The following is a 23,036-nucleotide window of genomic DNA, read 5'->3' as shown; positions in this document are numbered from 1 at the left end:
CCTCCAGCGTTCAGCCACCTGTCACACAAAGCACCATGCACACTAGGCTGGGATGGGACTTTCACTGCAAACCCTGCTGACCAAAAAGAGGGAGGTGGGTGGGCCTTTCACCTAAATATGTGAGACAGGAGCCATCTCCAAGAGAGAGTGGGAAGACTTGATTCTATAAAGATTGGGGCTGTGATATGTCAGACACCCAGTGCTAAATAAGAAATCTGGAGTACAGGGTCATTGGCCATGAGAGATGGGCACTCAGACCACTGTGTGAGATTTTTGATGCGTGCATTTATTGGGACGTGAGTGTGGCATGGACCACGGTGTGTGCAGCAAGTGTAGCGGAGATGAGAGAGGAGGGATGGTGCAGGGAAGAGGAGGAGTTCCCGGTCTAGAGAGGACAAGAGCTGAGCAGAAAGAGCAAGCCTTGTCTAATGCCATAAACAACAGGATACAACCCCATCGAGTCTGAGCCCTGTGCTTCCTGCTGACAGGGAAAAGAAAATACCCCAAGAAGACCTGCAGAAGCCAGGCGCCGGAGCCTGGGATGCCTGCCTGGCCATTCCGGATGCTCACTTTCGTGGAGGTTCAGGATCTCAGGCGCCAGATCAACCTGAGTGACCATCCAGACTGGGACGTGAGGCCAGCCCGAGTCCAAGGGGGTGACCCTGTCTCCTGCTCAGGACTGCCATGCCTAGGAAACCAGTGAGTCAAAGGAATGGCACGTGGAAGGGGACCTCCGTCGTCACCCAGTCATGCACACAGCAGGGCAGGAAGGGGAGCTTTGAGTTAAAAAGGAAAAGCTCCATCTCCTGTGCCTGTGTGGCCCTTGTGGGACCGCACAGGGCTGGTGGGTAAACCCCAGAGTCAAGTGGAAGCTGGGTCTAGCCATGGTTCTCAATGAGAGGTTTCTGGAAATGTGAGAGGTTTGCTTGCCTCGCAGTGACTGGGAACTTCCACTGGCGCTCAGCACTCTAGGGCCCCGGATCACAAATACCCCCCAATATCAGGCAATCCCGGCACCATGAACTGCCTACCCTGGACACTGCTAGAACACTCTTGTGAAACACCATGGGAAGAGCACCAAGCTGAGAATTAGGATACAGAACAGCTTTCAGTTTACTAATGACATGACCTTGAGTGAAACACTTGAGTTTTCTGTTCCTCTGTTCCCTCAACTGCAGAGGATGCCTGCCCTTCCATTATCCTACAGTACTGTCGGGAGAAGAAAAGGTGTGCGAAAGCCCTTGTTAACCATCAAGTACCATGCAAACTCCAGTGTGTTATTTCCAGACAGGCGGGAAGCCTCTGCCCTCTGCTCCCACTACTGGGGTTTGACAGGTGTGAGTCAGTGATGCTAGATAATAGTTTCTGCTCCAAGGACCCAAATTTTCTAGTTGAAGGACACTCAGGTCAAAGCTTGACAGAGAGATTGAGAAGCTGATTTCTGTACCTACTGCATGTCACCTTTCTCCACACCACCTAATCGGTACTATGGCCGAGACTATCTGACTCCCTTACCCATGGCTCAATTGGTTCCAAAGTCAGGGAAGAATGAAGTGGAGTGAATGACAGTCACTCCCATGACCGCAGCCATTGTTCCCATCACCCGGGCCATAATGACCTGCTGGTGTGCATCTCTCGCCTCCACTGTGTGGGCTCCTGGAGACAGATGCCATTCCACGATGCTTGATATCCACCAGGAGGCAGTGCGTTGCCAAGCCCTTTCCTAGGGCTCCAACATGTTTCGCCATTCATTAGTTTATTTGGAGGCGCTAGTTCATTAGTGTTGGATGAGGTTGCCCCAGGAGGCTGAAGAAAGGAGAGAAGGTATAGATAACCCTATGCCTGGGGAATTCTGAGATGCCAGGTGCTTGGTCAAACCCAGCATCTTCTCCAGCCAGATGCCCACTCCAAGTCAGGAGTGTCAGGTCCCCCCAAGAGGACAGAGAGCCATCGCCTTCTCCTGCATAAGGCCCTGGCACATGACAGAGGCCACAGGTATGGGCTCCTCAGCCTTACTGTCTGTCACATGCTCTGCAGACAGGCGGTCTCAGGGAGCCTGGATGGCAGCCTTCAAAAGGGGCTGAGGATAGAGATGCACCAAGGATAAGCCACAGAAACAGAAATGAAATCACTGCCATTCCCCACATGAGTGCTCATTAGCTCGACCTCTAGTCTTGTGAGTCCCAAGACAAACTGGGGCCCTGACAGACCCTCTAGGACCCCCCTCATACCCATGTCCTCATGAGATCCTTAGAGTTACTTGCAGATACTAACCCACTTGTTTTGGGAGACCTCTCTCCACCCAAGCTGGAGAAAGCCAGGACAGGGGTAAAGCACGGCTCAGAGGGCGAAGGCAGAAGCTGCTGCTCTCATACTCCACTGACATCAGAAAGCCCCAGCTGCTTCCCCAGCCTCCACACTCCGTGCCCACTCAGGAATGTGCATCTGCAACAGGCCTGTTTATGTCCACAGCAACACATTCCCATGAGGAGGCCACTCCTGGCCAACCAGCCCTCATCTCCGATGGGAGCACGGCCAGCCTTACCTGATTCACCTGAAGTTGAGGCACCGTCGAGCTCTCTGGGGGCTGTGGGTCAGCAGGTTCCACCCCCATGGCCCAAGACTTTTCCCTCTGCCCAGTCCTCAGGCCTCGGCCTGCCCAGTGCTCTGTGGATGCTTCCTGGCACCAGGGGCCTTGTAGTAGGGGTTCTTCCCATTCCTTCCTATCCCCCGAATGAACATAGCCAAAGCAGGTGCTGGGACCTTATGAAGGAGGCAGGTGGCCCGGGAGTTATGCGGATCCCGGCTCTGAGTTCTGGAGGCGTGAGTTCAGGGGGAAGAATATGGGTCTCAGGATATGAAAAGGGCTAGAAAAGCCTGAACAGCCATATGAGAGGAGCATTCTAACTTAGAGAGCTGGTACAGCCTGGAGCACAGTTGACATTCATTGCTAGTCAAATCCCTTCTTCAAGTTTGTAGAGTTGCAACTATGATAAAACCCACAGGGAACCCCTTGCCCTACAAAACACAAGTACTAAAAGCCAACCTCCTGGGCCTTGCCCTGCCCTCTGCCATCTTCCTACAACAGGAACACCACAGGACAGAGGTCATCTGGGACTGAGTTCCCACTTCACAGGGCTCAAGGGAGAGTCAGACTCCATGACAAGCAAGAACTCCAGAGTTCATCTTGTTCATCCTCCACCTCTAGGCAGGAAGGGAACAGGAAAACTAAACCAACAGCCTTGTAAATGGGTTGAGGAAGAGCTGGGTTTGCAAATGGTGCCATTGTGGCAACACAGAGCCTGGCCTGGCCGATGACGCATGAAACACGTGTGGTCTGAGCCGACTCCAAATGAATGCTGGAGCAAAGGAACTCAGGTATCTGCCAAATCAAAGGAAACTGATACTGTGCATTAAACAGCAGCCTGGCCTTTCTCAGACTGGCTGGAGAGATAGCCTCAGCCCTGTGCAGAGTTTCTGGCCTCCTCCTTTCTACTCTCAGCCCTGAACTTGCCTGTAACTTGAAAGGACTAATTAAAGCCAAAAGAAAAATCAAAAGCTTGTTATCTGGCTCCATTACTCCCCATCCTGGCATTAGCGTGTCTTGCAAAGCTGTTTCCCCTCTGTTCTCTCCAAGGCCACCACACAGTGTTAGGACCTGCAGCTCTGCAGACTTCCATGATGAACTTGGCTTTTTGTATTGTGGCAGGAAGCAACGGCAGCATGAACACTTGCCCACGACGGACCCCTGCAGCTGATTTTTCTCCCAGGAGCATCACCCAGAAAGTCAGGGTTTGAAGCAAGTTTTCTACAGGAAACTGTCAGAGATTGCCATCCCTTCTGGTCTCAGAAGAACTAGTTGTTGTTTAGTAAGTACATGGCCTAAACTTGCCATCTTCTAGCAGGCCTGCATATGTGTGCATGCTTGTGGGGAATTTATTACATGTATGCATGTGTGGGTAACCTGCAGGTAAGGGGGATTCTCTTCCATTGCTGGCTCTGTCACTCACTCCTAACATGTGTGACCTTGGGCAATTCATTCACCTTGCTGAGTCTCAAGGTGCTCAATGTAAAATGAAGTTTTAGGCCAAGGCTCTCGAAGGGCCTTCTCAACACCAGCATTCTAATACATCTCACATAGACCCCTGTTTGAGTGCATAATAGACATATGTCCAGCACAGCCTCTGTCATTAGCTGCCTTCATTAGGGAGCATTCCATGCCCCCACAAGTTCATAGCCCTGTCTCATGGACTCTCTTAAGTGGCTCCGCTACTGCCCTAAACAGAGGGCTCCAGGAGGCATTCCCAAAGGTTAAGTCACCTGCTAGGAAGGCTCAGTAGATACAGTGGAGTCCCCTCCATTCTCTGGTCTGGCTCTGATTTGTCAAATTTTTCCTGCCCTGCTTGGTCCATAGCACCTCTCCTGTTTCCTTTGTGACATCAGGGGACTCCTGGCTTTTCAAAACCTCCAAGAAGAGATGACATCTTTTAGTTTCAGCTGGCCCAGTGCCTGGAAGACTTGACAGTGGAAAACAGGCTGAGCCTAATGCCAGGGCACCATCTTTCTCCTCCCTCTTCCCTACCTCTAACCCAAATCCCAAAGACCAGAGTGATGGCCTCTCTACACTCTGGCTGGGGAGGGTGCCAGTCCCCTCTGAGATCTGCCTGGCACATAGTTATACTTTATGAAAGGAAACTAATGCTTTTTTAAACAACCAAAATACATTTCCTAATATGGAACTCCACCAAAGTTTAAGGAGTCAAGAATCACATCAGTATGGATGTGTACTTCTGTCTGATGGATACATTTTCCTTTCTTCTTCTCCCCAAATGAAAATTACAGAATTGATGTTCTCAAAGTAGGTTCATAGTCTTTAAAATGCACAGTTACAAAAGGAAAAGGACAAGAGCACAGAAGATGCTGATAGCTGAGCCTTCCAAGTCGCCCAAAGAATGATTGTGAACAAACAGGACCACTGTGAAGAGGAACAGAGTCCAGCTACAAGAAGGCAGATGCTTTTCATGGTGCGGCACACGTGAGCTAGGCTACGACAGGCAAGAATCTGTGTCCCTGCTTCACCTGGGGTCACCCAGCAAGGCCATACCCACAGGCCATGCGAAGACCCCTAAGCCAACCCTTCTCCTGCTCTCCCTCTGGTTCCCCGCAGCTCTCCCATCATCCCATGCTGCTCTCGGGCTGCTTCCTGACTTTCTCACGTCTCTTCCAAGGCACTGTACACACAGAAGATGCTCAATAAACATGATTTGTCCCTTCCCATCCCTTTTCTAAGTTAGCTTTGCTTTCTCTATGTGTTCACTGCACTCTTACCTAACTGTGCTCTCGTTTTAGCATTTGCTAAAGACATACGAAAGGCTAAAAACACACTTCTCCTGAAATTCCATATCTATCCCAAATGTAGGCTGACTCCTCACATTCTCCTCTTCCCCTACCCTGTGGTTTTATTCTAAGCTCCCAGGAAGGTTATTTGCAGGCTTGGTGAGTACAAAGGGCGTGTACACATCTTGCATTACAGCACACTATGATCTAGACTCCAGCCATGCCCGGTCCCTACAACATCCATTTGACACAATTCCTACCTATTTCCAGCACTCCCCCTCATAACCAGTGAGCCAGTATGGGGCAGAGGAGAGTACTCTGATGGGAATTTATGTTTTAGTTCCCACTCTGACTCTTATACACTCAATGTCATAGTTGCAGAATGTTTGGTGACACTCTGGGTCCAATGAGACTCAGAGATGGTATGGGATATATTCGCCTCATCTGCAAAAAGGGAAGGATGATACACACCCCATGGGGGCTACAAGGCTGGGGTTCTTATCCTACACTCCCAACCATCCCCACCCACAGCCCTCCCTGGACTCACCGCACTGCTGCAGGGGATGTCCTTCACCTTTAGCCAGGCCAGGTCCAGAGTGCCCTCGCCCCGGTAACAGGACTGCAGCCGCTCCTTAATGCGATCATTGATCTGCTTCAAGATGAAGATGCACAGGGCTGACTCATCCAGGGATTTCATTTTCCGCTTCTGGCCCTTGGAGAAGACGGTGAAGAGCAGGTCATCATCCGGATGGACTCCAAGGGTCCTGCCGAGCATGGCCCCCGCTTTGGACAGGTAGGCGGCCTGCAGAAGGCGGTACTCCACCCCACTGCGCTCACAGCCAATGGGCACCTCTACATAGGAGTTGAAGGCTGTGTCCTCCTTGCAAAGCCTCACGAGCTTGGATGTATATACCTGCTCCTTGGTGGTGGAACCTGGTGGAGACACCATCTCAGGTTGGAGGGTCAAAAAGTAGACAAAGTTGCCACTGCTAAAACCATAGACATAGTAGATGTCAAAGTCAGGGATGATGGTGAAGGTGTCTGAAGGGATCTTAATCATCGAGGCCACAAACTCATCATGGAAGACGTATGCGAACATGCCATCCGCCTCAGAGTTCTTGGTCAGTTTCCGGCTAGAGATGGTGGGAAAATACTCAGGCTTCCCATCCACTGCCGTGGCAATGAACAGCTTGTCATCCAGGTTGCTGTAGGAGACGATTACTCCAAAGACTGAGCCACTCTCGTTGACGCCTGACAGATAGTGCTCCTTCTTATGATAAGGCTCCCCCAGCTTGAAGAGGTCCTCTAGCCTCAGCAGCTTGCAGATGCCTTGGTACAGGCTCCCACAGGCAATCAGCCTGTTCTCCTTGTAGTCTATGAGGAGCATCTTGTTGACATTGTTGGTGGTGGTCAGGGGCTCATTGCAGGTCTGGACGATGCGGGGTGGGTAACACTTTGGGTTGTCCTCATCCGGCCCTGTCTCATGCGTCACCAAGACCTTCAGGTCGCTGGAGAGCTTGTAAATCCGATTGACAGCCCCCAAGTAAATGTGTCCTGTCCTCTCATCCACCACCAGGTGATTGAAACCCTCGGTGGGCTCCCCTCGGAATGTGACAAATGACCGCTGCTTCTGGGACAGCGGGGCTGGCTGCCGGGTGAGCAGAGTGGAGGAGCCCATGCCCACCATGAGGAGGTGGGAGAGCAGGCAGGTCCAGTTCCAGGGCATGGCTTTCATGGCAGAGGCGGGTCCCAGTGGCACAGCAGCACTCAGGCACGGTCGTCCCCTCGGAGGGCCAGGACTCAGCAACGCAGTCTCCCCTACTGGAGAAAGGAAAGACTATGAGCTGGATAATAGCACCAGCAGCTTCATTTCACCCCACGGCTTGTCTGCCTGGGCTTTCAAAATGTTCTGCACACACTGAGCAGAACTGCACTGTTGGGGGTGCTGGAGGCTGACTGAGTCGACCCCCACCACAGGCATGTGACACAGTCAGAGCCGGGTGGCAGCGGCCCCAGGAGGACACATCAGTAATGATAATGGTGGTGATGATAATGACATGATAATAATAGCAGTGATGATGATGATGATCATGATCAACAGCCATTATCTACTGAGTGCCTGAATTTGTGTCAGACACTGTCCAGCACTGTCACCCGGGTCAGGTGCCACCAGCAGGCAGCATCCACAAAGACTGGCTGCAGGAGAAGAGGGAGGGAGGGAGGGCAGGAGGCGGGACTGCCTGCATTGGCTGCAAGCTTTGTCCCGTGTTCCCCACAGCAGGCCTCTGCACACAGTTATTCCATCTCCAGGCTCTCTGAACCACTTCCTGCTGGACCCCATCTGGCCGTAGAGGTGGTAATGGGGACCTCACTATTACTATCCCCCCATACTACACTGCCTCTTAAAGAGCCACACTTTTATGAACAGCATCTTTATTAACCTTTTCTCAAAGGACCAAATTTGTGTGTGCTGTCTATTACCTGCTGGGACCCTGACTGGTAGACCTCCGAAGTACATCCTATTGTATCCACATTTTACAGCTAAGGAAAGCAAGCTTAGGGAAGTCATGTAACTTGCACAGCTATAAGTGGTAGAGTAGCTCCAAATATGAATAGCGTAAATGTGCACAGGTTCACAATCTTAACTGCTAAACCATCTCAGTTCACCCCAGCCTTGCACGGATGGGGCTGTACCGTGGTCCCTGTGAAATGCAGCAGAAGAGTTAAGGTTGATCCCTTTGTGGGGGCTGTCCATTACAGCCACTACCTCTGGTTCTCTGTGTCCGTACCTACCACTGCAGGAGAAGCTTTCCTCTGTGCCTCCTCTGCCGAAGGAAGAGGCCAAAGTAAAAACCCACATCCTCAGTCTCTTCACACTGCAGCAGCAACCAGGTCCTGTGGGTTCGCTGCCCAGCCCTGAGCCCTAATGTCATTTTCACAAGGCAGATCTTGGCTTCCTCCCCTAGCAGGACCTCTCTGAGAGGTTTTCATTAAAGGGAGAGAAAAAATGCTTTGAGAAGCGGTCAAGCAAATAAATAAACAAACAAATACAAAACTCCCCAGGGAACAAGATCACCTCCCATCCTGAGGGTCTCTTTCTATTCAAGATGCTTCCTGTGTATGTTCCCATTGGACAGCTTTATGTTTCTTCCAGTTTGGGAGAATTCAGGGCAGGAATTGCCAACGTCCTATCTGGGGGTACCTCAGCTCTGTGGAATTTTTCTCATTCACCCCCAAACACCTCAAAAGTGGAGAATGAGAAGAGGTAGACCACTAAGCAATGGAAAATTCCCCAGCAGGGAGCAAACACTAGGTTAGATGGAAACCAAGAGAAGAAGGAAGAAAACCAAATAAAGACTTTGCATTGTCAGTCAGCAAACTAATGAAAAGCACAGGTCTTCTCCAGTCAATATCCGAGGAGGAAGACTGGTTAGTGGAGCACACCACAACCAAGAGAAGTGCTGCAAGCCAAGGGCCCTCATTCATTCACCTATGTGGTCAGTGTTTGCTCAGAACACACACAAAATGTGCAAGATGCTGTAGGGCCCAAGGATCAGATTCTCAAAGAACGCGTAGTCACATCAGGCCAATACCACCAGAACCTGAACTGATGCGCATGATGAAAAGTCACGTGGCATACAAGAGAGTGCTTTGGAAGTTCCTAGGAGGAGGAAGACTTCTAAGTTGGGGTGAGAGAGAGCAAAGAGCAGGCTGCAGCAGGCCTTGGGGAGGGCATGGAATTCGGGCTGAGCTGTGAACTTGGAGAAGACAGGCAGAGCACAAAGGGAAAGGCCTTCTAGGGGAGGGGTCTACATAGCAGAAGCGTGGGCATATCACATGAGGGTGTGTACAAGGAAGAGTACGTCTGGAGAACACAGTTCATGAATGAATCAGGTGGAAGATGAGGCTGAAAAGAGAGAGCTTCAGCCTTGCCAGGATATCACTGGCAAGTTGAGACTGAAATGCAAAGTGTTGAAGAAAGAAATGAAATTGTAGAGGAAAAGAGCAAAGGCCCCCAGAGAGCAGCCTCTCTCTTTCCATTTAGCCTTAGCCTTTGCAGAAGGAGAGTTTGGAGCTGAGGGTCTGTGAGCACCACAAGGGCAGGGCTGGGTCTGTCTCGCTCGTCAACACATTCACAGCTGGACATAGAGACGAGGCTCAACAACTATTTCCTGACTGGCAGAAAGAGGGGCTGGAAGCATAGAGGCATATCAATATCTGTGGAGCATTTACTGCACCCCAGAGCCCATGCAAACACTTTCACATAGCTTGGCTCACATAATCCTCACTACTGTTCCCTGGGGTCAGAACTGTCTTATTTCTGTTTCAGGTGAGGAAACTTTAGCTCTGCAAGGACACTGGTTAATACGTAGCACAACTGGGCTTGAAGTCCAGGTTTCAGTCACTGCAAAATCCATACTTTTCTAGAAAAGCACAATTCCAGAGCCCAGAAGATAGAGCACTTAGAAGCCCTTGTTAACTCATGGAAGCCCCAAACAGAAATCCTGGGATATCACCTACCAGTATCAGGAGAAAAACAAAGTCCTGTCTGACCCTCAGGGGCTAAGCTGGTAGATAACACCGATCAGGTGAGTTCTGTGGTTTACCTCTGAAAGTATTAATGAGTGTAAAGCAGCAGCCACATAGAGCCTCTGCCCAGCACAGTTAAGTGCTTAGGAAATGATAGTTGCTGTCATTGTTATCGTTAGCAAGATTAAAATAGGATTAGAAAGATTAGGATTATGATAATGAGATGGTACTTGGTGGTACATCTCAAGATGAGTGATGAAGAGTCAAGATAGTTCATCTTGAATTTCTTGTGCAAAGTCAAATTCCTATCAAAGACGAATCTATACGTTTTTTATCTGAAAGGGATAATCCAGTTTAGTGTTTCCCAATCCCTGATTTTAGAGACAAGGAAGTGGAAATCCAAGAGGTCAGATGAAATTGCAAGAGGTCACACATTGAGTTGAAGATGGTGTAAGATCGGGTCTCACACTGTCCGTCCCACGCTCTTTCCACCACCCCAGCCTCTCTTCTGACTTTATGTGAACTCACTCCAGCAGCTGCTTCCAGCCTTTATCTGAAAGAGACTGCTCTTTGGGCACCATATGCTCTGCTGGCTAACAGGGCTCTCAAATCATCTCTGCCAACAACCAAATTCCAGCAGGGCTGATAATCCCCCTTTCAGACAGGCAGGTGCAGGTTGGGGCTCAGCCACCAACTTTTCTGAGGAGGGAACTTTGCACAGTCTCTGTATCACAATGTGCCATATGCTGGGGAAAGTGTGCGTACCCCACAACCTGCCTTACTGTACACACACATGGACCCATGGCCAATCAACAGCTTTCTAGTCTGCAAGAGGCGAGATGAAGAATCCTATAATTATGAATTTACTGAGCAGAAAGGTGCCATGGCTCATTCTGCATCTTCTATTAGGCACTGAAATGAGACACAGTTATGCATCTCAAACACTTATCGCCTCATCTGGAGATGGTGAGATTACTACACCCGGAGAGGAGGGGGGCCCACAGAAACAATAACATGTACTGGGAATAACCAGCCTCTCATTTTACACACCAAGAAAGGGACTGATTAGGAAACAAATAAGAGAGAAATGGAAGAGAAAGGGGGAAAATAAGGATGCGAGCTCCAGCTTGCCTCACCGAAGACCCCACAAGGCACCACCACAGAAGTGACCCCTGCCCAGCTTGGGACACACAGATATGCAGAGCCACCAGCCCCCTGCCTCCCTGAGCTGTCTAAGGCTGCTCCAATCTAGCAAAGCAAGAGTTTCCAGGGAGGTTTCCCTTCCAGGACGTCAATTCTTGTAAGCGGTAACCCCAACCTAGGAAACCCCCACCCCAATTTCAGAGCCTACCCACCATTTCACTCTCAAGTCACCATTTAGCTAGTATCAAAACCAAGTATTGGAAATTGCATTCAGCCCAACTCTGATCCTTAAAGGCAAGTAATGGGACCAAATAAGCTTCATGATTGCCCCGAAGAATTCATTGAACTACGGAGGGTGGGTAAGAAGGCAGGAGAACCGAAAGACCCCCCAAACCCAACCCAAACACGCCACAGTTTTCCCTTCTTTGAAATCAGATTTTAATTCTGAGTAGTCTCAGGGGAGATGGGACTCATTTATAGAGGCTGATCATCATTTTGATTAAAGAAATTGGGGCTGTCTTTGTTTTAGGCAGCAAGTTTCAAAGAACTGAAACTAATTTTCGTGAAATAGCACCATCCTCTCAGATTCCTGAGTGGTAGAAAGGAAAGTTATTATAGAGTCGTTTAAAATAGCAATTACCCTGTGAAATTACTTTAGAGTTTACAAAGTGTTTTCATGGATATTACCTTGTTCTGCATTTCTTGTTCATGACAATCCTGTTAGGTAGATGAGGTATTTATAAGTATGCTCTCTAGAAATAAGGAAACCGAGGCATGAACAGGTACAGGTCTTGGCGGAGGTCACACACAGTCACTTTGGGCATTGGAGAGCTGAGCTCTTCAGGCCTCACTTGGTTATTCACAATACATTCCCTGGCCCCTTGGACAGAGGCCTGGTCCTCAGACCTTTTGCTATGGGGTAATAGGATTCTCAGAAAATGTGTCCTAGGATAGCACTTCAAAATTCATGTCACAGCACACCATGAACTAGGTGAGTCACAGGTGCTTTTTTTTGAGATGGAGTCTCCCTCTGTCACCCAGGCTGGAATGCAGTGGCGTGATCTGGGCTCACTGCAACCTCCACCTCCAAGGGGTTCAAGCGATTCTCCTGCCTCAGCCTCCCAAGTAGCTGGGATTACAGGTGCCCACCACCATGCCTGGCTAATTTTTGTACTTTTAGTAGAGATGGGGGTTTCACTATGTTGGGTCAGGCTGGTCTCGAACTCTTGACCTCAAGTGATCTGCCTGCCTCAGCCTCCCAGAGTGCTGGGATTATAGGTGTGAACCACCACACCTGACCAGGTGCTCTTCTTAATGAAATAAAATAGAAGGGAAAATATTAGTATGTCACATAGAAAAGATAAGCACTGTTTGGTGAGACTTTTGTTTTACCCACTATATAGCAAAGTACATACTGAGTGTGGTGTAAATATGTGTGATGTAACTGGGTCCCTGGGATGGTTAATTTTATTTGTCAACTTGGCTGGGCCACAGTGCCCAGATAGTTGGTCAAACATTATTCTGGAAGTTTCTGGGAGGGTGTCTTGGCATAAGATTAACATTTAAAGTAGTCGATTTTGAGTAAAGCGGAATGCCCTCTGTAATGTGGGTGGGCCTCATCCAATCAGTTGAAGGTCATGAATAGAACAAAAGACTGGCCTCCTCTGAGCAAGAGGGAACTCCACCAGCAGATGGCCTTTGGACTTGGATACAACATTGGCTCTTCTCTGAGTCTCCCATCTACAGGCCTACCCTACAGGTTTTGAACCTGGTGCCTCCAAAATTGTGTGAACCAATTCCTTAAATCAATCTCTCTGTCTCTACACAGACACACACACACACACACACACACACACACACACACACACACACACACCTCCTCTTGGTTCTGTTTTCTTTGAAGAAGCCCAACTAATACAGTCATGGTCAAAAAAATTTGAAACACACTTTCAGAGACAGTGCATACCTGTTGTTTTTGCTGTCATTCATTTATCCTCTGGGCATCTGTGCCTTTGCCCTCTCTCAGCCCAAACACTTCTGCTGGAATTGACTCCACCTCTGGTTCAGAGCCTGAGCCACTCAGCACAGAACAGGGGTGGGGAGGGCAGAGTGATTGGCTCAGCAATGAGAAACTGGTTAAATCAGGTCTCTGACAAGCAACAGGCTTTGGATGGGGATACTGTGGGAGAAAGTTCTAGCTCTTCCACCAGATGTGACCTTGGAGAAGCAAGGGCCTAAGAACTGCTGGTGCCATCTTGTAATCACAGGGGTGGGAGCAGGGGACAGGAGCCTGGAAGAATGAAGCCAAAGTAGTGAGAAGAGCAGAACTAAGCCAAAGGATAGAGAGTACTAGGTCCCAGGCCTGACGACATCCTATAAATATCTCAGTTGTGTCCACTGAAACCAGCTCTATGCCTGTACTTTCAAAAAAAATTCCCCTTTTGCAGCAGCCAGTTTGGGTTCGGTTTTCTGGCACTTGCTAATATAAGAATCCTAACCCACACGGAGAAAAATCCCAAAGAGTACAGTGTCTCCCACCACAACCTCTTTAATAGACTATTATTCCATGGGTTCAAGTGAGCGAGCCAAACAGATCTGTGCCTTCCACTGCCCACAGAGGTAAACTACGGTTTTACAGATAGTGAGGCATAATCCCAGGTGACGTTTGAGTGTGTGTGCATGTGTACGTACCAACTTTCAGAATCAAACACAACACTTCCCTATCTGCCGAGCATTTGCCTTAGGAGCTGCACCAGCAGCCCTCTTGGGAAGTCTTCACCAATTCACACCTCCGTGCCCTGAGTTAGACTCACTGTTCAAATGAAGCGTTCTCTGATCAAGCCACTGGTCTAAGACGCCCCTACTATATATTAGTGCAGGAACCAGTGTCACCAGAGTCTCACATTTTACAAACTCTGTGATATTTGTCCATTGATGCTATCCCCTAGTCTAAAAATATGAGCTCCTCGAGGACAATGATTATATTTTACCCCTCTTTTCTCCAGTTCCAAGCTCAGAGCCTGAAACACAGTAGGTATATAATAGATGTTTAGAAACATGTGAATAAATGAATGAAGGAATGCTCCATAGCAGAGTATATGAGATGCCAGTGGGTATCACGTACGGCTAAAGTACAAAGTAAATCTTGGTGCTTCAAGTAAATTTTTGAGCCAGTCAGTTCAAACAGGGACCAACCTAAAAAACTGGCTTATAAATACTTAAAATACTCCATTTTGTCCTTTTAAAACATGAGTTCAAATGCATCAGAGAAACTACATCTTTCATACATGATTTACATAGAGACCAACCGGTCCACCAGCTGGAATATCATAAAAAGTTGTCTTGTGTTAGCAAACTGGACTTTGAGACCCACCGTCCTATGCAGCGAAGGAAATCAGTATGGACCTGGTTGAACAGAAGAAGCTGAGCCTGAAAATAAAATTGCAGATAGAAAACAGACAACAACAGAAAACAGCCACAATGCAGGAGATGCCAGTTGCTAGAAGTCAGCATGCACTCACGTATTCAGCCAACGACTATTGATGGAGCACATACCACATAAGGAGTTCTGGGCTGGGTGAAAGGGTAGATACATTCCAGAGCAAAAAAACAGTGTCCCTGCCAGGAGCGGTGACTCACGCCTGTAATCCCAGCACTTTGGGAGGCCGAGGCAGGTAGATCACTTGAGGTCAGGAGTTTGAGACCAGCCTAGCCAATATGGTGAAACCCCATCTCTCCTAAACAAAAAAAAAAATTAGCTGGGCATGGTGGCACATGCCTGTAGTCCCAGCTACTCGGAAAGCTGAGGCAGGATAATCACTTGAACTTGGGAGGCAGAGGTTGCCGTGGTGAGCCAAGATCGCACCACCGCACTCCAACCTGGGTGACAGAGCAAGACTCCATCTCAAAAAAAAAAAAAAAAAAAAAAAAAATCAAAAAAAAAAAAAATACACATACACACACACACAAAAAAAAAAAAAAAAAAAAGAAAAAAGAAAAGAAAAGAAAAGAAAAAGAAAGTGTCCCTGCTCTCCAGAGGCTGAGGCCCCTCTAGCTGTCCCACTGGTAAACTCTGCAGATCCTCCCCTTCCCAGCTCCTATTAGAAACCCAGAACTTCATCATCTCCCTTAGTCCTTCCTACAACACTGTACAACAGGTCATTTCATCTCAATTGTGCAGGTGGGTTGGGAACAGGAAGCTAACTTTTCACCAAAAACATGGGCTTCCCTATGCGTGAGGCTGCTGGTATGAAGTCAGTGAGAGGTGGCCACCAGCGATGGATGACATTTCCCAGCCTCTCCATTTCCACATGGTATTCAGGTGTGACTGTGTGAATAGCAAGGTTATGGTGACATTTCCATGCCAAAGCAGGGAAGAAATAAGTGTGTCTTCTCTACAGTTTCTTTCACTACCCAGCTGGATAAAAAGGACCCTGAGGCCCTATAGGATGGTGGAGCCTCAAGATGAAAGATTTGTGCACCAACCAGGAACATCAGACAAGAAAGAAACCTTTACTGTGATAATACTGAAACTGTGGATTTGTGTATGAAAACAGTTAGCCTCACCCTAACTCACAGGCAGAAACATAGCAAGCTCACCGCAACTCAGAGCTGGGATTCAAATCTAATGCTGGGGGGCTGCAGGTCTCTGTTCTTTGTGGTACATCAGGCTCTGGCCCTAGGAAGAGTTCTCTTTAGATGTCAGCAGCCCCCTCCCTTATTCCCAAAGCCAGGTGGCAAGTAGCCAAGCCCAGAGAGAGAGGAGACGGCCAAGCTAACATATACAGGATAGAGAAATCTTCCTGCGTGATGGCCATTTCCAAGTTTGGGGCCCAGGGAGGCAAGTGTGTGTGCAGCTGAGGGCAGTGAGGGAGTTGGGGAGCAGCAACAGGCCTCATTTCCATTTCATCTAAGAAACTCTAAACCCTCATTGATCCATGCAAACAAAATGGACACATGTTATTTGTAGATTTCTACCCCAATCCGCAATCCATGCATTCAGAATAGCATCTTCAGTAACACTGGTATTTTTTCATGTCTGCATTGTTTTTACTTTCAACTCTTGGATTCTAGAAGTAGGAGCCATGAATTATTTTACATCTTTCCCTGGAGAATTCTATTTACACCCATCTAGGGCCCAATCATGCAGCTCACTACAGTCTGGGGCCCGTGACAGACAACTGACCCCATGTACTTGGCCACCTCACTGCAGCTCCATCCATTCCGTCCTTCAATGTTACCCCTGCCCCTTGTTGCTGGCTATCTCAGAAATGAGTGTCACATTCATCAAAGGAAAGAGCCAGAGGGTAGGGTTGACACAGCACAACCCATCACTACCACTAGGGGGAAAAGTCAAGTCAAAGCAACTGTTTTCCCAAGAGAAGGTCACTGCTGGCTTTGGGCAGTCTCAGTGTGGGTGGGGCTTCGTGGGGTCAGAAAGCAGCAGTCCAGCAGGGGCCATGGGAGCCCTCCTTCCAGTGTGCTTCCCTCTGCCTCTGCTTCTATTCTGAGAGATGGGAACTGTGAAACTGATGACTGGTGGGAGGGCTAGAGAAAAGTACAAAAGATGGGGAAGAGGGAGTGATAGAGGGCCAGGCACTGATGTAGAGTCTTGGTGCCACCAGGCAACAAGCCTGGTCCCAGGGAAATCCAGCACCAAGCTCAGCTACGCAGGGTTCCCTTCATCCTTACTTCCTAGTTTATTAACAGGGGCTGAGGAGAAGTGATTACCATGGACAGAGCCTTTGGACCCAGCCTGGAAGAAGCCTCTGCAGGAGGCTGAGCCTGTGAGCCTCTCCATTCAGAGATCAGGTCCCAGCTGGACCTCTGAGGCATTTATCCATGGTTTCCATGCCTTCCTTCCTTTCCCTGCCCCAGGACTCCTTGTCCTTGGCCTGGAGGGTGTTCCCTCAGGGTACAAAACCACGTCTCCCTGGCCAAGTCTGCCGTTCCCAGCAGAGTCGAGCAGGACCTCCAGCCGAGGCCCAGGCAGCCCCATGTGAAACTCTCCATTACCACGTGGAGATCGCCTTGAGATTCCAGGCACTGTGCCTCGGGGCGGGGGAGTCGCTAGGCAATGGCTTTCTTTACTCCAAGTGTGGCAGCGAGGCTTTAAAAACACAGCACTCTCAATAGGATCCTGACTTGGGGAGGATAGAATCCTAAACTTCTTTCCAGCATTTCACTTAAAGAAACAGTCCAGCCGGGAATTTGGAGTCAGATGCCCCAGCTGGAGTTGGCGTCAAGACCTGCTCTACAAAATGGCACAGCCTGGCACCTATGTGGTCACTGTCTCCTACCCAGCCCATGAGGAACACTCTATCCAGGGTCTGTCCACGGGTGCTGGCTCCTGGTCTCCAAAGGGGATCCACTGGCCTCTGAGTGCACAGAAATGGGGGCACACCATGGAAAGTTGCTAAGCTGCAGCAAAGGGAGACTTGCTGTCACTTCTGCTGCCCCAAGACCTGGGTGGACATTGTGGCCACAGAAAAGGGGCTTGGGTGTCACCACAGGCTGGAGATAGTCACCTCTCCAGGAATCCCTGTCTCGTGCATGTGGCCTGAGGCTTGCCCAGCTGACATTTTCATCAGGACAGGAGGCTCACTGCATCCCTGCCTGCCCCTCTAACCTACACTCCCTGTAGCCTCTCCAGCTGCTCTGGCCTGGCCCCAGTAGGCAAAGCCACATTCAGTGGTCTTCACCCAAATGAGCTCCTTGCTGTCCTTTCATGGTCAAGGGAAGAAGTGGGATGTTCTTAGCTCACAGCCAGTCACGCACCAGCCAGTGTCACCCATAAAAGTCTCCTCTCAGGATCGCCATGGCTGAGGATACTATAGGCATCAGGAATGGTCATTCTAACCAGACACATCCTGCTAAGTGACAGGCCTTCTTGCTTGTTGCCTCAGTTTCCCCATCTGTAAAATGGTGTTTCTGGAAATAGGACGGGGAAGAGAGATCACCCAGTTTCTTCTTGTGCTAAATCCAGAGTGAGAGTGAAATGTTGTGGCTTCACAGAACACAGGCCATCATTGAGGCTGGGAAGTTTCCACAAACGGCCTTTGTGGAGGTGCAGGGCAGAGTCACGTGATGTGATGATTACAACACCCGGGGGTGGTGTTCACCGGGAGACAAAAAGCTGGTGCTGAAGTTTCTCTCCAAAGACTCTTTGCATCTTTGCTTAAGTTGCCTTTTTAGCTGCCTGAATCTAGGTTGTGGGGAGCCTCAGGAGTGCCTGCCAGGGTTGAATTCCACAGCCTGCCCTCAGAGAACTCTGGGTACTCATCTGTTAAGTGGACATAAGTCACACGCTTTGGAGTCTATTTTCTCCCTCAGATAAAAAGGACCAAGCACATTCTTAACAGCTCAGGTGTTGGCCCATTTCACTGAGCCTGACAAGCAAGTTGATCTTTCCAGGAAGGGCCTTTGCTTCTTCCGGCCTCTGAGGACCTCAGTCCACAGCAGGAGGCCAGCAGGAGGCTTCCAAGCATTGAAACTCCCCCGCCCACCCAAGGGCTTAATTTAGACCCCTCGACAGGTTGACTCTGCCAGCATAATCTGACCCATTTCATTTCCTACCCATAGCAAGTGAGAAAAAGAAATGGAAATATTCCCTTCCGCAGACTGGTGTGGAATCTCTAGCTAGACTTTTCTAACTGTAAAAACAGTCAGTGGGTTTAGAAATGATAATACTACATGCAAGGTTCTGGAAAAACCAAGTCGAGAGTCCACACACTCAGATCCTTGGGCCTCAGCAACTCTCCGGCCACCCCTCCACTCCTAAAAGGCCTGGCCACCCCCACCAGCCCCTGTCACAGCCTCCCCAACAGCTCAGCCACCTACCTTCTAACCCCACAGAGTCTTCACTCCAGGAAGCCCATAATCCCACCAAACATTAGCACTGCGGGGGAGCATGCTATTTGGGGCTCACTCAGCCAAATGACAGTGCTTCTGTTGTCACTAACATCTAGTGGGAGCGCCTCACTCCAGGCCCCTCTTGTCCCTGTACCCCCTCTCTTCTTTCTCAATTCCCCGGAAAATCAGGAAGTGAACAGTTGTCTCCCTTGCTGGTCTATATTCATGTAATTAGTGCTATTTAATTCCACGATGAGCCAAAGCTCATAAAATACAAAACATATTTCAGCTGTGTGCCGAAAATCTTGGCAGAAATCTCCGCTGCAGCCGGAAGCTGAACAGAGCTATATTTGCTCCTTTAAAAAAAAAAAAAAAATTCAGAATGACTGCAACAAAGTTTTGGAGCCAGGCACTACTACCTGAGAATATGTAAGGGGGTAGCAGAATAGAGGATTTTAGGACATAAAGTTTGGAAATAATCTCTATTACTATGACAACACTAAATTTAAGAAATATTTAGTATTGATCAAGTAACAAGTGTAATATATAGTGTACATGCCAGAAGAACATGTCATACATCATAAAGAGGTTGTTTTGGGCCCACTCATTCCTTACTCCCAAGAATTAACATGTGCTTTAAGGCTTTGGGTCCCAGTCTCCGAGTCATCCTGCCTCTCCCACTGGGCACACACCTGTAAGTCAAATGGCCAAGGAGATGTGCAGTTTCTGTCAATGATTCCAAATTAACTAACACACCCCCATCTCCCAGCTCATTTTCCCCTCACCTCTGCACTGTGATGAAACCTCACCCTATCTCTGTGTTTGTGCCAGCAACACATGGGCAAGGAGCAGGAAGTCTCATCCCCTTCCTCCCCAACTTCACAAAGCTGGGCATAGAAGGGTGAAGCACCGGGGACGCCATCCTCTCAGGTACCCGTGACTGTAAAGTAGATGTGTCCTCAACAAGCCAACCTCTACCCCTGAAATCAACACCAGGCCCTCTCGCCAATACTCCTGACATAACAGGTTCTCTCTCATGGCACCCCTATGACTTGGTCATGCCCTCTTCCTTTTTCAGGTGACAGGAATACAGAAAGAAGCATGTTGGTGGAGGGCCCAGGGCAGGGCCAGGCAGAAGAGGGATTCATGTTGGATGCTGCTGACATCCCCCTTTCAGGACCTGCTGTGTGTCCATGGGGAAAGAGAGGCCATGAGGTGGACTGAGGTGTGATAAAGGGTCAGATCCACTGCAAGACGCAGGAGGCCTTTCAGTAGACTCAGTAGCTCTTCTGAATCCACTCTGTGGATCAGTTCCACGGACAGAAACACAGCATGCTCCATGCAGAGGGGACAACACCTGCCAGCTCCCACTGCCCTCCTCCTCTTATGCAGCCCGAAACTCCATCATCAACACAACCATCACTACCTCTCATTGGTGGAACACTTTGCCTTCTCTAAGCTCCTTCATAGGCAATAAACCACTCATGGCTTCAAACATACATGACCACCCCAACCCAACCCATTAGGGTCATTGCTGAGGCGTGACTTTGGGTGTCGCAGAATCTCATTAACTTGCCCAAAGTCATACCTTTCTTCTGTCTACACCTCAGGTCTTCTGTTGATCTGATACTTTCCTAATAAACTTCAAAACTGGCTGGGTGTGGTGGCTCACGCCTGTAATCCCAATACTTTAGGAGGCTGAGGCAGGCAGACTGCTTGAGCCCGGCAGTTCGAGATTAGCCTGGGCAATCTGGTGAAACCCCATCTTTACAAAAAATACAAAAATTAGCCAGGCATGGTGGCACATACCTGCAGTTCCAGCTCCTCAGGAGGTTAAGGCAGGAAGATCACTTGTGTCCAGGAGGCAGAGGTTGCAGTGAGCTGAGATTGTGCCACTGCACTCCAGCCTGGGTGGCAGAGGGAGACTCTGACTCAAAATAAATAAATAAACACACCCCAAAGTCACTCACCAGAGTCATCACTGGGGATTGTATAGCAAAAGTGAGAAGAGAAATTGATCTAGAAGGCCCATAATAAATGCACAGATGTTAACTGGGAAGAGAGAAAAGCCTTCTAACCTGTTCTGGCCTGTCACCTTGGTAGGCCTTGATAACTTGTGCACAATGGAGCTCAAGGAGGTGGCACCATTGGGCAGGCTCTCGAGGGCCAAGTGCTAGTCTGAAGAAGCTAACCAGCAGGCAGGGAAGATGGCCCATGTCTTCATGCATTCATTCACAACACTTATTCAGCTCCCTAGACTCTACACTGGGAACCTGCATTCTGGGGGTGCAGCAATGAGTAAGACAACAAAGTTTTTGGTCTCATGGAGTTGACATTCAACAGCGAGGAAACACAATAAACAAGAAAAATAACTATTTTCAGATAGTGTTAAAACCTAAAACAAAAAAGAAGCAAAGTCATTTGCTACAAGGTAACTGTTGCAAGCATGACCTCAGAGAGACCAACCCTGGCTTCTGTAGTTGGAATAGCCACGGTTGGTATCTCTGAGGTGATGCCTGCAGGGGGACTGAATGGCCACGGGGAGCCAGTCATGCAAAGATTTGGGAGAGGAGCTTTCCAGACCAAAGGAAATGTAAATGTAAAGACACTGAAGCAGACTTGGCACGGAAAAGGCAGAAGGCCGAGGGGCTGGAAGACCCAGATGAGCATGGAAGGATGGGTGATGGGGTGGGAGAGAAGAGAGACAGTGGATGCTGGAGGGTATATTCCAAATGTCAGGAAAAGCCATGAAAAACTTCTAAGCAAGGGAGTGACATAGTCAGGGTCTATGGCTTGCAAGCTCAGTCTGGCTGCTGTCTGGAGAATGGATTTTGGGTGGAAGAGGAGTTCACTGAGGAGAGACAGCAGCCTGACTCAGGTGACAGTGTCATTAAACAAGACTGGTTGCTCCAGCAGGGGTTGCTGGTGATGATGGAAATGAGGGGGGTGGAAGAGAGGCACTTAGTCACACCTCCTTGATTTTTGGATTGAGGGTCTGGGTGGGTGCTGGTACCACTTAACTGATATGAGGAAATCAGGCAGGGGAGCAGAGAAGGCAAGAGTTCTTTTTAGGATGTCAAGGGTGAGGTTGTCTAGAGGGCCCACCTGGCCCAGGTTGATGCTCAAGAGAACAATCAAGAGAGGTGGCTCACAGAGAACCACACTGTGTGTTCTGCAGAAGGAATCTCATGTAAATGCTCCCAGGAGGATGCTAATGTCATCCTCATTCTCTGGATGAGAAGCTGATTCTCAATAATTACAATGAAGTGAGGCTAAGATACCAACCTAACCCTGCAAAAAGCCCCATAGAGATGGGGACCTTGTAACTGGGATGGGCCCTGGGTAGATGCAGAGATTGTACCAAGGGTCCTTGGCTGGAAGAAGGGGATGTCAATGAAAGTATTTTACCTGGGAACCTATAATTTGATGCTTATTTTTTGTGAAGGAAGAACTACCACTGCAAAACTTCCATTTTACCAAAGGGAAATTACAGATGCTTATGCAGTACAGACTACTTTATAAACTTCATCAGTTCCCAAACAAAGTTAATAACATTAAAGGATTGAAAATGAAAAGGGGAAACAGCATTGATCATATACCTCTTAGCAAGGAGCCCTCTCTTCTCTCAAGTCAGAAAGAGTCTCCTGGGTACTCCGTTACGTAAACCAGTGAAGGGCTAAAGGCCAGTCTCAAGGAAATTAGGCTGAAATCAAAGTAACTCAGACTAAGGGCAAGACATTTTTTAAAAAGACATATTAACATGTTTAAAACTCGTGATAAAATATACATTACATAAAAGTTACAATTTTCACAATTTTTAAGCATACAGTTCAGGGGCGTTAAGTATATCCATGTCATGGTGCAACCATCGCTGCCATTTAACCTCCCCAAACTGAAACCCTGTACGCATCAAACACCAACTCCCCATCCCCTCACCCCCCGCCCCTGGCAACCTCCATTCTACTTTCTATGTCTATGAATTTAACTATCCTAGGTACCTCATATGAGTGGGATCATGCAGTATTTTTCCTTTGTGTCTGGCTGCTTTCACCTAGCATAATGTCCTCAAGGTTCATTCATGTGGTAACATGTAGACAACAAGGTGGTTTTTTGTTTTTGTTTTTGAGAGACATGGTCTCACTGTCACCAAGGCTGGAGCGCAGTGGCATAATCAT

The 23,036-nt window shown here is 48.7% G+C and overlaps 3 protein-coding genes across 3 annotated transcripts in view; 1 reads left to right on the top strand and 2 right to left on the bottom strand.

The window, feature by feature from the left end:
• The window catches only part of PLXNA4 (plexin A4), a 450,027-nt gene that overhangs the window by 377,831 nt on the left and 49,160 nt on the right, over window positions 1-23,036 (bottom strand). Inside the window, exon 2 of the mRNA XM_050782490.1 lies at window positions 5,885-7,158. Coding sequence (XP_050638447.1) covers window positions 5,885-7,072 — 1,188 coding nt within the window. The 5' untranslated portion in view covers window positions 7,073-7,158. The remainder of the gene's footprint in view (window positions 1-5,884; window positions 7,159-23,036) is intronic.
• The window catches only part of PODXL (podocalyxin like), a 1,065,326-nt gene that overhangs the window by 1,002,725 nt on the left and 39,565 nt on the right, over window positions 1-23,036 (bottom strand). The window lies entirely within an intron of this gene.
• Window positions 1-23,036, top strand: part of LOC126950803 (basic proline-rich protein-like) — a gene marked incomplete at its 3' end in the record, with an annotated part of 538,772 nt that overhangs the window by 479,024 nt on the left and 36,712 nt on the right. The window lies entirely within an intron of this gene.

Source organism: Macaca thibetana, chromosome 3, assembly GCF_024542745.1.
Source record: "Macaca thibetana thibetana isolate TM-01 chromosome 3, ASM2454274v1, whole genome shotgun sequence".
In the NCBI taxonomy this organism is placed as follows: domain Eukaryota; kingdom Metazoa; phylum Chordata; class Mammalia; order Primates; family Cercopithecidae; genus Macaca; species Macaca thibetana.
The sequence above is the reverse complement of the archived record's forward strand: the minus strand, read 5'-3'. Positions and strand labels throughout refer to the sequence as shown.